Source organism: Cucurbita pepo, unplaced genomic scaffold, assembly GCF_002806865.2.
Source record: "Cucurbita pepo subsp. pepo cultivar mu-cu-16 unplaced genomic scaffold, ASM280686v2 Cp4.1_scaffold000150, whole genome shotgun sequence".
Taxonomy (NCBI): domain Eukaryota; kingdom Viridiplantae; phylum Streptophyta; class Magnoliopsida; order Cucurbitales; family Cucurbitaceae; genus Cucurbita; species Cucurbita pepo.
In genome coordinates, this window is record NW_019646441.1 from 254,100 (window position 1) to 268,418 (window position 14,319).

General features: G+C 36.6%; 3 protein-coding genes and 1 non-coding gene across 4 annotated transcripts; 2 read left to right on the forward strand and 2 right to left on the reverse strand.

Annotated features, from left to right (window-relative positions):
- The first annotated feature begins 791 nt into the window (after positions 1–791).
- Positions 792–3,348, forward strand: LOC111784062 (seipin-1). The gene is made up of 2 exons (XM_023664886.1): positions 792–1,571; positions 2,401–3,348. Exons 1-2 carry the CDS (start codon positions 849–851, stop codon positions 3,085–3,087), a joined length of 1,410 nt encoding a protein of 469 aa, XP_023520654.1. The 5' UTR covers positions 792–848; the 3' UTR covers positions 3,088–3,348.
- Positions 3,200–8,724, forward strand: LOC111784087 (WRKY transcription factor WRKY24-like). The gene is made up of 8 exons (XM_023664916.1): positions 3,200–3,232; positions 4,794–5,036; positions 5,367–5,525; positions 6,740–7,536; positions 7,621–7,779; positions 7,850–8,396; positions 8,514–8,607; positions 8,663–8,724. The coding sequence occupies exons 1-8, from the start codon at positions 3,200–3,202 to the stop codon at positions 8,722–8,724; spliced, it is 2,094 nt and encodes a 697-aa protein (XP_023520684.1).
- Positions 8,725–10,839: 2,115 nt separating this feature from the next.
- Positions 10,840–11,995, reverse strand: LOC111784065. Its single transcript, XM_023664889.1, has 2 exons — positions 11,467–11,995; positions 10,840–11,091 (listed from the first exon to the last, which is right to left on the reverse strand). Exon 1 carries the CDS (start codon positions 11,819–11,821, stop codon positions 11,507–11,509), a length of 315 nt encoding a protein of 104 aa, XP_023520657.1. The 5' UTR covers positions 11,822–11,995; the 3' UTR covers positions 10,840–11,091; positions 11,467–11,506.
- A 1,736-nt stretch (positions 11,996–13,731) lies between these two features.
- LOC111784089 lies at positions 13,732–13,941 on the reverse strand. Its single transcript, XR_002813481.1, has one exon. It is a non-coding gene; the product is annotated as a small nucleolar RNA U3 (small nucleolar RNA).
- Between the last annotated feature and the right edge of the window lie 378 nt (positions 13,942–14,319).

Consider the following 14,319-nt stretch of genomic DNA (forward strand, 5'->3'; position numbering starts at 1 on the left):
TTTGACAGAAAAACGAAGGTCTTCTGGGTAGCAACTATGTGTCACAGTCGTACTTTTTGAGCTGTGCATCGTCGTGATCTTGATTGGTTCATGACAATGCTTAAGGAGAACTGAAGTACGACGGTTACACTATGCAAATGCAAGTAAGCACTTTATGTGGTTTGCAATTTACTCGTTTGTTTGACAGATAAAAGAGGGTCTTCTGGGTTGCAACTATGTGTCACAGTTGTACTTTTTGAGCGGTGCATTATCGTGATTTTGATTGGTTCATGACAATGCTTAAGGAGAACAGAAGTACGACGGTTACACTAGGCAAATGCAAGTAAGCACTTTATGTAATTTGCAATTTACTCGTTGTTTGACATCTAAAAGAGGGTCTTCTGAGTTGCAACTATGTGTCACGGTCGTACTTTTTGAATCGTGCATTGTCGTGATCTTAATACCATGACAAGCTTTGAAGAGAACAAAAGTACGACAGTGACACTATGCAAATGCAATTACTTTCCGTGGTTTGCAATCCACTCGTTTAAGTTTCAATAAATTAAGACCACATTGAAAACACTTAATAGTAAGAACTAAGATTATATTTGTGTATCAATTCAGTGATGAGCCTCGTTTGAACTCTAATCCTGTGCTAACATGATCATAATTCAACTGTTGGATAATATCATTCTATCGTGAAGGTCCATGATTCTTAACATTATATCTCGATTACTGGTACAAAATTGTAATTTAACTCAAAATTAAAATTATAACCATGGTAATTTAACTCAATATTTGTACAAAAAATAATTTTTTTAATCCAAAATTTTTGCATGGAATAAAATTAAAACAAAGGATAAGCATTTATGCATGAAACTGAACTCCTTTTGCCAGGTGGCAAATGGCAAATGCCACGTCATACACCCTTCACATGCATCTCTTACACGTGTGAAAACCACCACATTTCGTCTCTTCAAAATTCCTCCTCTCTGTTGCCCCGACGCTCTCGACTCTCTCACAGGTCCGCCATGGATCCCGACGACGAACTCCAACAATCCGGCCGCCTAATCTCGAAACCCTCCGATTTATTCAACAAAATCGTATTCCTCCAAGCGGATTTAATCTACCACGCAATCGCCTTCCTCATCGCTCCAATCTCCACTCTCCTATCCCTAATCTCGGAATCATTCCACCGCGCAGAAGAAGCGAAATCAACCGTCGAGTACGCCGTCCGAAAATCCCCCTCTGCCGTGGCGCATCGGGTGAGACTGGCAGTGAGGAGACTGAGTTACGGCCTTGTGGCGGCGGCGTTCATGTGCATGATAATGATCCTGCTTCTGGCAACAGCGGCGAGTGTGAGCGCGGTGGCGATTAGGTTCTGGATCGAAGAACCGGTGGCAACGAGGGGGAATTTGAACTTCGATTACACTGTGGCGCGCCCTAGGGCATTGTATGGAGTGGATTATAGAGGTGGAATGAAGATGAAGAAGACGAAGAATTTGGGGATTCCGGTAGGGCACACGTTTTCTGTATCGGTGATTCTTTTGATGCCTGAATCTCAGTTCAATCGGGCGGTTGGAGTTTTTCAGGTAATTTTTTTTTTAATATTTATTATACCTAATTTAATTCTCTGCATTAATATGACTCTTTTTTTTCCTAAAAAAATACTTTAATAATACTCTTAAATTAAAAAGAAAATCTAAAAAAAAGATAATGTCAGTTTTACCCTTTTAATTCTAAAAATTTTCATTAATACCCTTCTAACATTTTTTTTTGGAAAATACCTTTTTAACTCTAAAATTTTCATTATTACTGGTTCAAAAATACCCTTTTTACCCTTTTAATTTAAATTTTTTTATGAATTTTTCTTTTTAAATTGGGGGTTAATGAAAATAAATAAATAAATAAATAAAAAATATATATTTTTTTTTAATGAAAGTCTCGGGATAACCTGTCTCCGAATGATCTTAGGTTTATAATGAAGGAATACTATCTCCCGTGTAATGATCATAGGTTTATAACCAGTGAGACCTTTTGAGGATCATTACACTGGAGATAGTATTCATTCATTATAAACCTAGGATCTTTAGGTTCTAGGATCTTTCGGATAAACCTAGGATCATTCCTTCGTTATAAACCTAGGATCGTTCCGATAAATCTAGGATCATTGAGAGACTTTCATTAATATATATATATATATATATATATATATATATATATATATATATATATATTTTTTTTTTTTTTTTTTTTTTTTTTTTTTTTTTTTTTTTTTTTTTTTTNTTTATTTTTAAAAGTTCAAATGATATTAATGATTTTTTTTTTATCTTTTAAAGTTTAGAAAATAAAATATTTTATTAGTTGTTTTATTTAAAATTAAAATTATATTTGGGGATATAAATACTTTTACTCATTTAGTTGAGTGCAGAGCTAATATCAACAAATGGGAACATAATAGCCGGTTCAAGCCAACCCTGCATGCTCCGGTTCAGAAGCACGCCGGTTCGGTTCACACGAACTTTTCTCTCGAGTCTCCCTCTACTCTTAGGACTCTCAACCGAATCTCAAAAGCTAACCTTCCCTGTTCTAAAGCACAAAGAACAAAGCTACCAACGAAGTGGAGCCATTCAAGTTACTATCGCTCCTCGCGTCGGAACCTCGGCCCTCCCCGAGCTCTACGAAGCTCATATTCTAATAAACTCGAAACTACCATGGACGAAAGAGTTGGTCCATCGATGGCGATGGACTTTCTTTCTATGGTCATCGTTCTATTTGTACCTAACGTTTCTAGCGATCTTCGTGTACTTTTGGAGGCCGATTGTGTTTCGCGCAGTGACTCTGGCTCGTTTCGATTTTGATCGGGAAGCTTCGATGAGCAAGGAAGTGGAGAAGTCGTTCGATGAGATGGCGGAGGTAACGGTGGAGTTGTTGAGGAAATGGCAAGAGATGAGGAGGAAGAGGAAGGCTGCATTGTTCGGGTACAACGAAGATGTTGGGTCGACGTCTGCGTCGAGTATAAGTTGTAGTAGAGAGTATATTGGTTCTATTTTCGAGGAAGATGTCGGGGACTCGGAGTCGACGGTTCTAGAAGGTTGGGAGGAGTAGCTTATGGTTTTGTAATTTTGTAATGGACACAATTGGTTAACACCATTGGAAGCTTTCTAACTCAAAAAACCATTTAACTATTTAATTGGGGAGAGATTTTGTTAAGAGATAGATGACGGGTTATAGGACTTCACGTCAGATCATGGTAAGCTAATGAGGTAAGTGACCTTACTACTAGTATGATTAGAAGTTGATGCGACGTGTCTTGTGAAATGTCCGTGATATGTTATCTTAATGTTATGATGTGACATGTTGAAGATACGATATATGCTATGGTATAATACGTTTGACAATACAAAACATGTTGTGACGTGTTTTATGATATATACGTGTATGATATGATATGATATGATACGTCGAAGGATATGTTATGTGCATGATATGACAAATGATATGAATGACTGATTGTTTTACATGATAATGAATGAAAATGTTGGGACTTCATGCATTATTGTATGTATTATGTACAGGTGTTCGGTATCAATAACTCCCAAAGAATGTTCACCTATGTGGACCGTGAATCCACACAGTATTTTAAGATGAAGTTTAAACGCTTATTTCCGCACAAAATTAATTACATTATAATGAAAATAGCGTCTCTATGTATATATGAAGAGCGAGGACCAGAATTCCTCATTCATTCTCCATTTAAATATAGATTTTTGTTAACAACGAGTCTTTGCTAGGTCCCGACCCCAATAAAATATAACAAAATTATTAATAAAATATTACTAATATGTTAGAAAATGTTCTTATTTAGAGAGAGAGAGAAAGAGATAGTTACACAATGACAAGAAATTCGGAAAAAAAATAGTTTATTGTTTTGGATATTGTTTATTTTAAGGTTTGTGTTGTAAAGTTTGTGGACTTTAATCTAACAAAATTCAAATTTTAATAATTATATTATAATTATTATTGTGTGGATACCAAATATTGTTTCAAACGTTAAATTAATTTTTTTTTTTTTTTAATTTTCTATTTTTAAAATTTCTCTTTCTTCATTATTTCTAGGATCTCATTGCTTAAATATATATTTTTTTAAAAAATTATTACATTCTAATATTCAATTATATTTCATCCCGAGTCAATAAATTTTCAAAATTTCCATTTTAGTCCTCCAAATTTAAAAAAATTACAGAGTGCAACTCTTAGTCGATGAGCTATACCCATATCGACAAGACATCAAATATGGGTATTAATATTTTACACGTACACTCATGAATGGTACCAAAGATGACTTCGACCCATCTGAATTTCTGATCTTTTGGTCAAACATAAATGTTTTTCTTCGTTGACTTTTTGATCGGGATTGAACGTTTTGTTAATTCAGTAACATATCGATGTACGAATTGGAAGCGTTAAGATTTGAATCGATAATATAATAAAGTTCGTAAAGAAGAAAGAAGAAAAAAGAAGAGAAGAAGAAGATCTTATGAATCTATTTTAAGAAAAGAAATTACACCTAACAGAATTTACGCTTATTTCTATCTTCCTTTCAAATTTATTTATTTGTTTGTTTGTAGTTTTTTCTTTTTCCATTTTGAACCAATTTTTTTTACCTTTTTTTACCTTTTTACTGTTTTATTTTCTTTGAATGTCATTGAAATTTGTTCTATCTTCCAGTTGAAAGGTATGATTTTTACTGCGACTGAAGCTGTAAAATTATGTTAAATTACCGTTTTTACTGTGTCATGAAATGAATGCAGTTCATGGAGGTCTATGGCGAGCACAGAGCCTCTAAATTTGGTGATGATGATGTTCTTGTGGATGTCAATGGTGGCAGCTTGGCTGATAGACGAGCTTCCAAGAGAGGGAGAAATGGGTTCAATATCGCTATGGCTCGGTGCCCGTTGGGTTCGTCGATGGTTCGATCTCCTTTCCTCACAATTCCTTCCGGGTTTAGCCCGACCGTGTTGCTTGATTCGCCGATTATGTTGCTCAATACCCATGTGAGATTTCTTCTTTCTTCTTGTTTTCTTGTGATTTGAACATCTGATCTTGAGGAATGATCAGATCTGGTGAACGAATGAGCTAATCGGGAATGTTTTGTTATTGAAATCGTATGGATCTCTTGTTGGGTTGTTTTAATTTTATGAAGAAATCTTAACCGTAGAGGTATTTGATCTCGTTCTAGATTGGGATGATGTTTGGAGGATGAATTCTTCGAACTAGCTAGGGTTAATAAGAGCTAACGTAAATGATAAAAGGTTTCGAAGAAATGGATTCGGTTGGTTTGTGAACTAATAGATTTGATTGGATTGGATCGGATGTTATGTCAGGACATTCCATCTCCAACAACGGGCACTTTTCCGATACATTCCATAAAGGATGAGAATTCGTTGTTGAATCCTATCATGCTTGAAGATGGGAGTAGCTATGGCAGTGAGGATTCGTACTACAGGTTCACGCCTCGTGGGGAGCTCCGGCTTGGAAATCAGGTAATTGATGCTAATATTTCTTTTATACGCTATAATTTTGTCGAATGTGTGAACGAGAAGGCATTGCTTCTCGAGTAAGATATGACACTCGAGTAGTATGAGAGTAATGCATGAATGAAATAAGACTATCTAAATGAGAAACATCTCGAGAACATGCAAATAGGGTAAAAATTGCCTTAAAAACGATAGTTATACTAACAGAGCGTAGTTTCTTTTTCGGTTGCTGGTTTAGAACAATTCTATGTTGGATGATCCCGAAAATTTTTTGTGGGAACAACCAAGACAACTAAATAACATGATCGGGATGCTAACGATTGTTAGGATCATTAGACATTGAACTTATTCAAATCCCGAGTTGAGTATTTCAATGAATAATAATATTAAAAAAAATTAAAGCAAAACATAAAATCTTATACGAGCCAAAACCTTTTCGAGGCCTTCAACCCTTTAAACAAATTCGTTAGATATAGTTTTTTTTTTTTTTTGGAATATTTATCTAAAAAAAATTTGATTAGTTTCAAAATAAAATATTATATATGTGATTTAAGATACATATTTATGTTATTTATTATAGTAATTTTATTTTATTAAGTTTGGTAGAAGGAAATCATTTTTAATTTAATTCATTAATTTTTTTTTATACTAATTTCTTAAATAATTAAATAGTTCGACCCAAATATATATATATATATAGAGAGAGAGAGTTCGACCTAAGTTAACGTAGTGACTTCCTGAATAGAATTATATTGTAATGACTCTAATTTTAAAACACGACCATCCTAGGTTTATCTCATCGTCTAAGATGTCCTTTTTCTTGTCTTTGTCTGATTATTATTTTTTTTTTTTTAAGAATTATTGAATATTAAAAATACTCAGTAAGTAACTAATAATTTATGACTCGAACTTTTGCTTATTTAGGAGAAAGATTCGGTCTGTTTGATATAGTTTGACCCAAATTAACATACTGACTTCCCAAACAGAATTACAAGAACTCTGTATAGTAACGACCCTACCTCTTAAAACACGACTTACCCATGATTAAAAACCTTTAAATCTATCTCAAAATCAATCCCGGGTTTATCTCATGCAAGGTTAGTCGTCTAAGATGCTCTTGTTCTCGTCCTTGTCTGAATTTTTTTATAGAAATATTGAGTATTAAAAATACCCGAGTAGCTAACAAGAATGATTCATGATTCGAACTTTTGATCGTTCAGGAAGGTGAAACGGATCATCAAACACTGATGGATTATGAATTACTAGCTGATTTTCCCAAAGAGGGTTGTTCTGTATTAGAACAATATGAACTGGGTTCATCCTCTACTGATAAGAACAATGTGGAAACCTGTCTTTCCTCTGTAACTCATAATCAAGACATTGAGCAGGCGGCGCCGCCGCCGCCGCCGCCGTTAGAAACAGAACACAAAGGGTCTTATGTTCCTGTCGGAATGCTAAAAACATCAGAAGATGGATACAACTGGAGAAAGTACGGGCAGAAACAGGTGAAGGGCAGCGAATATCCAAGAAGCTATTACAAATGCACGCATCCAAATTGTATAGTAAAGAAGAAGGTGGAGCGATCGCTTGACGGTCAGATCACAGAGATTATATATACCGGCGCTCATAATCATTCTAAGCCGGACCCCACTCGCCGGGCTCTGTTGGGATCAGTGCTATCTCAAGATGATGCTCCGGACACCGGCGAAGGCGGTGGTAGCCGTGCCAAACTTGAAGGTGGACTGGCATGGCGGAACAGTCACTATGGGGTGAAGGATTGGAGCGTTGATGGGCTAGAAAGAACATCCTCTGTTTCAGCTGTGACAGAGCTTTCTGAGCCATTGTATGGGAAAACTGTTGGTGGGTTTGAATCCATTGAAACTCCCGAGCTTTCCTCCACTCTTGCTAGCCATGATGATGACGACGGCGGCGGAGGCGGCGGTGGAAACGATGATGATGAACTAACAAATCAGGGGAGTATTTCAGCTGATGATGCAGAGCCTGAGCTGAAAAGAAGGTAAAAAACAACAAAAAAAACATTATGGGGTTTGTTAAAAACGTGTTTTTGTTCATTAATTACAAGGTTTAATCATTGTTGCAGGCGGAAAGAGGGGATTTCCATGGAGACAAGCTTGGGTTCGCGCTCTGTTCGTGAACAGAGAGTAGTAGTTCAAATCGAAACAGAGTTCGACATACTTGAAGATGGGTATCGATGGAGGAAATATGGCCAAAAAGTTGTGAAAGGAAACCCAAATCCAAGGTAAAAAAACATTCAAATCCAAGCTAGAAATCGTTTCTATTGCATTTTATGAAATGGGTTTGTTCTTCAGGAGCTATTACAAGTGCACAAGTGCAGGGTGTTCAGTAAGAAAACATGTCGAGAGAGCATCGCATGATTTGAAATGTGTAATAACAACGTACGAAGGAAAGCACAATCATTTAGTGCCAGCAGCGAGGAACAGCAGCAGCAGCAGCAGTAGCAGCAGCAGCACCGCGCAAGCCTCCTCTGCTGCTGCTGCTGCTACTCAGGCGGCGGCGGCGCCGACAAGAAAGTCAGAAACACAAATCCAGGATCTTTCCACACAGTTTTATCCGACACCTGAATTCAGCAGCCATGAGTATCAGCGGTCGTTTGGAACAGCGCCGCCATTTTGTCAGCTGAAGTTCCCTCCATTGCAGACGGCCTTCCCTGCTTTGGACTTCCCCATTTCGTTGCCATTGAGCCAAAATCTCTCGGCTTTTCAGGTGTTCTTGGCTGAGAGATTCCTCACGCCAAAACAGGAGCATGAGGAGGATAATATCTATGCTTCTTTTCAGGCAATGACTGATACTTCAAGTGGATCTTCTTCTTCCTCTGTTTCCTCTGTTTATCAGCAAGTTATGGGGAAATTTCCATAGCTTTTTCGTTGTTAAAGCTCAGAAATCCATATAAAAGCTTGTTTTTCTGATCAATTTGTGGATTCTTTCAGCTAAAAGATGGCTATTTGGGAATAGACCATTAAGGTTATGAAGAAGAATGGTCGGTGGGAGGTCGTGAAGTCAGTTCTCAGGTGCCTAATTTGGTCGATATTGGTGGTTACCACTTCAGGTTAGATTCATGAACTGAAGAACATTATTGAGTTTCTTGAGCTGAACTGTTGCAGGTGAAGAAGAAGTAAGGCCTGAGTTCTTCATTTCCAGTGTTTTAGATGAATCAGAGGCTTAATGTATGTAGTTGTGGGATGAAAAAATGTAATAAAAGATTGGATCGTCATATATTTGTTCGTTCGTTGTAACTTCGTTATAGGAAAATAATAAAAATGTTATGAGATGATTATACGTGATTTTGATATTCATTTAAATGTGTTATGAACTCTTATATGTGAGACACGTTCTTTAATTTAGATAGCGTGTCAATAAAAGCCTTTTGTTTTGTGAGTATGACCATAAGTGGGACGTTTATGGATATAATGTCATTAAAATGAAGTTGACCCATTTTTACGTTTCGAGAGATATGGTTAAACCATGCTTGGCCTTATAAAGTGGTTAGTAGTAGTTGAGTTCGGATGGTTTACCCTTCATCAGCATCATTGCTAGTGTTTTTTAACTACACGACACCATGATCCTCACGTATCCAAAACAATTGTTAGATCGAATCTTCAAATTTCATTGTGAAAAAGAATGGTCAATAATGAAACGTATTAACAAAGAGAAATGCATGAGATTAACTTAAATAAGTAGTATAAACGTCTCTTGTACACTAGAAAAAGATATGCATATTATGTGTACATTCATATCTACTAGAAAAAGATATGCATATTATGTGTACATTCATATCTACGGGTTCCTTGTTTTAATAAAAAAAATTCACCCGATCTTTTTGGAACCATTATTGAAACAATTATTGTGATGCAAAGAATGTGTGGAGATCAATTTTAAAGTATAGTAGTAACTAATATTAAAACGTTCAATAATTAAGAGAACAAGCAAGAATGTATGTAAAAGTTGAAAATAGTTGGGGAAGATGTGTTAATACGATCCAGTTTCGCCCATCGTAGATTGTCATAAAACATTGATTAAAGCAAAACTCTCTCAATTCAAGTTGGCTTCAATTGATGGCGGTCTAACCTCGAGACAAATGTAGGACACTATTATCTTAAAATTCCAAGAAGTCGACCATCACTAGTTAGATGCCCACACACGATTAACACAAAACATATAAATTATTCCTTCAAAACAAATATGATTAACTAAAATGACACAAAACATATAAGTTGGCTTCATTTGCTCGCTTGATCTCGAGAATACAAGGAACGGGCACGAGTTAAGGCAACTACAAGCAAGAGTCATGAGTAGTTCAGGCCGTAAACACAGAAAATGAAAAATATTAAATAACCTAAAAAGTCTGCAGTATAACGATAATATACTCGTACCAAGAACATAAAACCAAACAGCAAAAGCAACTATGTCAGAACATCAACATCCCCCAACCCAAGTTTGAGAAATTTGGAAGGGTTTCTCCCAATAGATGAGCAGAATCAATCTTAAAAACCTAACCTGATAATAAAGCTCCATCATTAGAATATGGTATTTGCTTTATACCAAGAGGATTGTTTCTCTTATAAAAATCTAAGCTTCCATTCAGTCAGAAATATAGAATGTAGTCCACAAAAACAAAAGTCCAAACACTATAAAAGGAATCAAACTCCAATCCAAAAGAATTACACGAAACTTGATAACAGGATGATTGAAATTAGCCACTAAAAGACCAATGCTTCTACCAGCATCTACCAGCAGAGAATTGTGGTGCAGATGCTACTTGGAGACCAAGTACAAGGTGAACAAAAGGTAAGATGGGCGAGTGAGAAGACTAGTGTACTGCTAGCATATATTCTCTTCTTTGGTCTTTTTCTTTCGGGCTTACCCTCAAGGTTCTAAAACGTGTCTGCTAGGAAGAGGTTTCCACACCCTTGTAAGGAATGCTTCGGCCCCCTCTCCAATCGACATGGGATCTCACAATCTACCCCCCTAGGGAGCCCAGTGTTCTCGCTGACACCACTTGGTTTCTAGCTCTGTAATACCCAAGCTACCACTAGCAAATATTGTTCTCCTTGAGCTTTCCCTTTCAGGATTCCCCTCAAGTTTAAAATAAGTCTGATAGTGAGAGGTTTCCAGCTTCGTTCCCCTCTCCAATCGATATGGGATCTCAAAAACACAAATACGTAAATGTATACAAAAATATTGATATATTGCTATGAAACATCTCAATTATATAAAGCTTATGTAGAGGATAGAAACTCAAAGGCACTCATGACATGGGACAAAGAAACAAGGCACAAACTTGTTGAAAAAAAACCATGATAATTGACAACAAAGAAACTCGGTCATTCATCTGATTCACTTCAGCTATCTTACTTATGCCAAACGGCCCAGCTTTCTCAACATCTAACACAATTCAAACTACCATACAAAGATGATAGAATGTTAAAACATTTAACTTACATCAAGGAAGCCATGGCGACCACATTTGGATTTATGATTTCGTCCCTTCATAGTTGGGTCAACCATGAATCAGTTCCCAGTAATCTACTTCCTAAATATCAAAACAATAACAGATATCACAGAATATATTCTGAAGTCGTGAACATCTTAAGCCCACAACAATCCAAAAACAAAATTCTAAAGTTTATTTCTCACCAGGCCACTCGAAAATTCACTTAAATCAAGCATGATAGCAGAGCAATAAGAATAGGAGCACCTCCATCGTTAACAGAACAACCATGATCATGTCTTCTTTTATGTAATATGCATAATTGCAAGAAGCTCATATGTTTTACTCAAACACCTTACAGGTCCACTTCCCATCAGCACCAGAGACAAAACATAGAGAGAACAAGATAATAAAGAAAAAGGAAAAAAAAAAAACAAAAACAGAAACACCCAATACCATAGAATTGAGCCCACCCACCATTATCATCATCCTTGATCACCCAGAAATTCGGATTTCATCACTTCTTTAAACTACCTCTCACACCCGGTTTGCCCTTAGACGCCTCGGCAGCACGATCAACGTGGAGATTCGTAACCTTGTCCTCCTCAAAAGGGATTTTGGGGTGCTTCGACTCGTGATGAATCTGCATAGTCTTTACATCAGGCGCCGTAATCTTGCAGTGTGGACACTCGAACTTGGCATGGCCGCCCTTAACTTGGCCGGACCGGTCAGCGAGACCGGCCTTTCCGCCGCCTCTATTGGTGGTGGCTGCGTCGATCTTCGCGGCGATCTCTTTCGCGGTGTGCTTCTTCGGCTTAGCCTTCCCCGTCATGGTCGATTGATTGTTGCTGTGCTTTCTTTCTGGGAAAATCAAATGAAATCGATCGTTCTTAAAGGAATTTTGTTTTTGATCGAGAGAGAACACGTTCCGAATTGGGAGGGGGGGATTTTTGACAAAAACTGGATTGGGTGGAGAGAAACCCTAGCTACGGTGAATCCAACAATGGCGCTTGCTTTATTTATAGAGGCTAATTTTGTATTTTTCTCTTCTTTTTTTTCTTTATAATTAATTAATTATATTTTTTTGCTTGTCTATACATTTTTCATTCATGTTTAATTTAAACATTATTATTATTTTGGAATATTTTATCTAAATTTGATTTTATTTAGAATTAAAATAAAATATGATAATAAACACGAACGTCGTCGACCAGCCTCTTTATTATGTTGTAAGTGATCATTTTGTAAAATATTAATCTTCTTAATTAGTGAATTTACGAGAGGTTAAATATTTCATGGGCTTTGTAACGACCCTATTTTTTTCTACTATTTAAGTCGTTACCGTATGCATAATGTGATCTTTTTATATGGAAACCTTTATTTTAAATAGTTCATAAACGATGTCATGGACTTACATGTTAAAAATAAAACTAGGGAAAAAAAACAATGTCTTGTACTAACCTAAGACTGATAAGCAAAATAAAAATGCAGATACCCTAGTTTCGATTCCATGGTTTGTAATGTGATGTCGCTATCATCCGTATTGGAGTGTCTTGCCTTTCCTGAAATCTAAGAGTAGTACGTGACTTTAAGTGACCCCATTTTGAGGTACGTGAGTGCAAGCACATTCAATGTGGCGACCTATCTTTTTATCATGACATATCATGATTTTAGGCGGTTTTTCCATTTGGGTAAAAGTGTACGTGTAGTACTTCTCTACATATGACCCACACGTACAAGTATGAGTCTACCCAGCGGGCTCGCACACCCATTAAGTTAGGAAGGGGTGATTGAACTGAAGACCTGAGTCGTCTTTAATAACCATCTAAAACCAGAACTCAAATAGAACATCCTGCATTGCAAAATGCAAGTAATCTTAGCCTCTTAGGGAGGAGGTGAGCAGCCTCTTCCTTTTCGCTTGGTTACAATACAACATTTGAACTCCAAGCTACGACCAGATCCAATTGGATTCCACTGATCCGGTCAATTGGGTCTTTTCCTACAAACGAATTCAAGAACTTCGAACGAGCAGTATGTCCTTTTGGACAGTAGAATGGAGAGAGTGGGAATTGTGCCCATTCTCTCTCTAAGCACGAGCAGGAACATCAAAATGAAAGACCAAAGACATGCACATGACAGAGAACGAGATATTATTACACAATACGTGAGATGATTTGATAGACTACCTGCAAAAAGAGTTTATCAACCACATAACACTTCATTGTACATTGAAACTGGCATTAGAGAGACTAGAGGATATGCAGCACCATATTGGTTCAAATCTTCACCGGTGAATACCAATGTCGATGAAGACTTGAAGTATCGACCTTTAAGAGATAAATTGTGTCATTATCCATTAACAATAAGGACCCACACACTCACACCAAATGATATCATAGGCCACCCCAAATCTCTGACCAGAGTACAATACAACAGAAACAAACAACACAGCAGAGAAGAAGCATGGTTGAATCTACTTCCAAACCTCCCATCTTTTGGGTATATTCCATCAATGCCAACACACATTCAGAAAAATAACACCCAAAACAAAACAAATGAAAAAACTTCAAGACTCCTTAAGAGACATTTCATCGAACACCTTACGAGCATAAACCAAAAAACAGAGGAAAAAACTCTCATCTTTCTCATCTTCTCACACTATAGTAGCAGAAATCCAAACCCCATTCAACAAACTCACAAAACGCCATGAAAGCCAAAAATAAAAAATAAAAAAAAAATTTAAGTCTGTCAGACCGCCATGCGACCATCCCAACCGAACAGAGTCGGCCAAGAACGATCCTCTACAGCCGCAGGACAGAAGCCCATTAAGCCATTAATCACGCTCTAGCCGCAGGGCAGTGGTTCATCCACCAGACTTCGGTTCTTGTCTCCTTAGAACTCAAGGACACAGTTGTACAACCTATAGAACAGATCCTGTTCAAGTAAGGTCGTGCCCCTTCAGCTTCCTCTCTACCTTTAAATATTATTAATCTTAGCTGACGATTCTCGATGTGGTACATGACCACTTTGTTTTAGGTTTAAAAATAATCTGGCGGCTGGCTTTAATATATCTATATTATTTATCATTTATCAAAAAATATTTCTCTTTCTTTTTTCCAAAAATTAGTGTCATCATCACTCAAATTTATTTTCCAATATTTTAGTTAATATGAAATCATAATTTAAAATAAAACTTATCAATTTTTTCTTTTTGATCAATTTCAACCAACTTTTTATTATTTTAATTTTGTGTCAAACTGTATTATATATATATATATATATATATATATATATATTTAAATTACAGATCTACTAAATTCAAAATCGAAA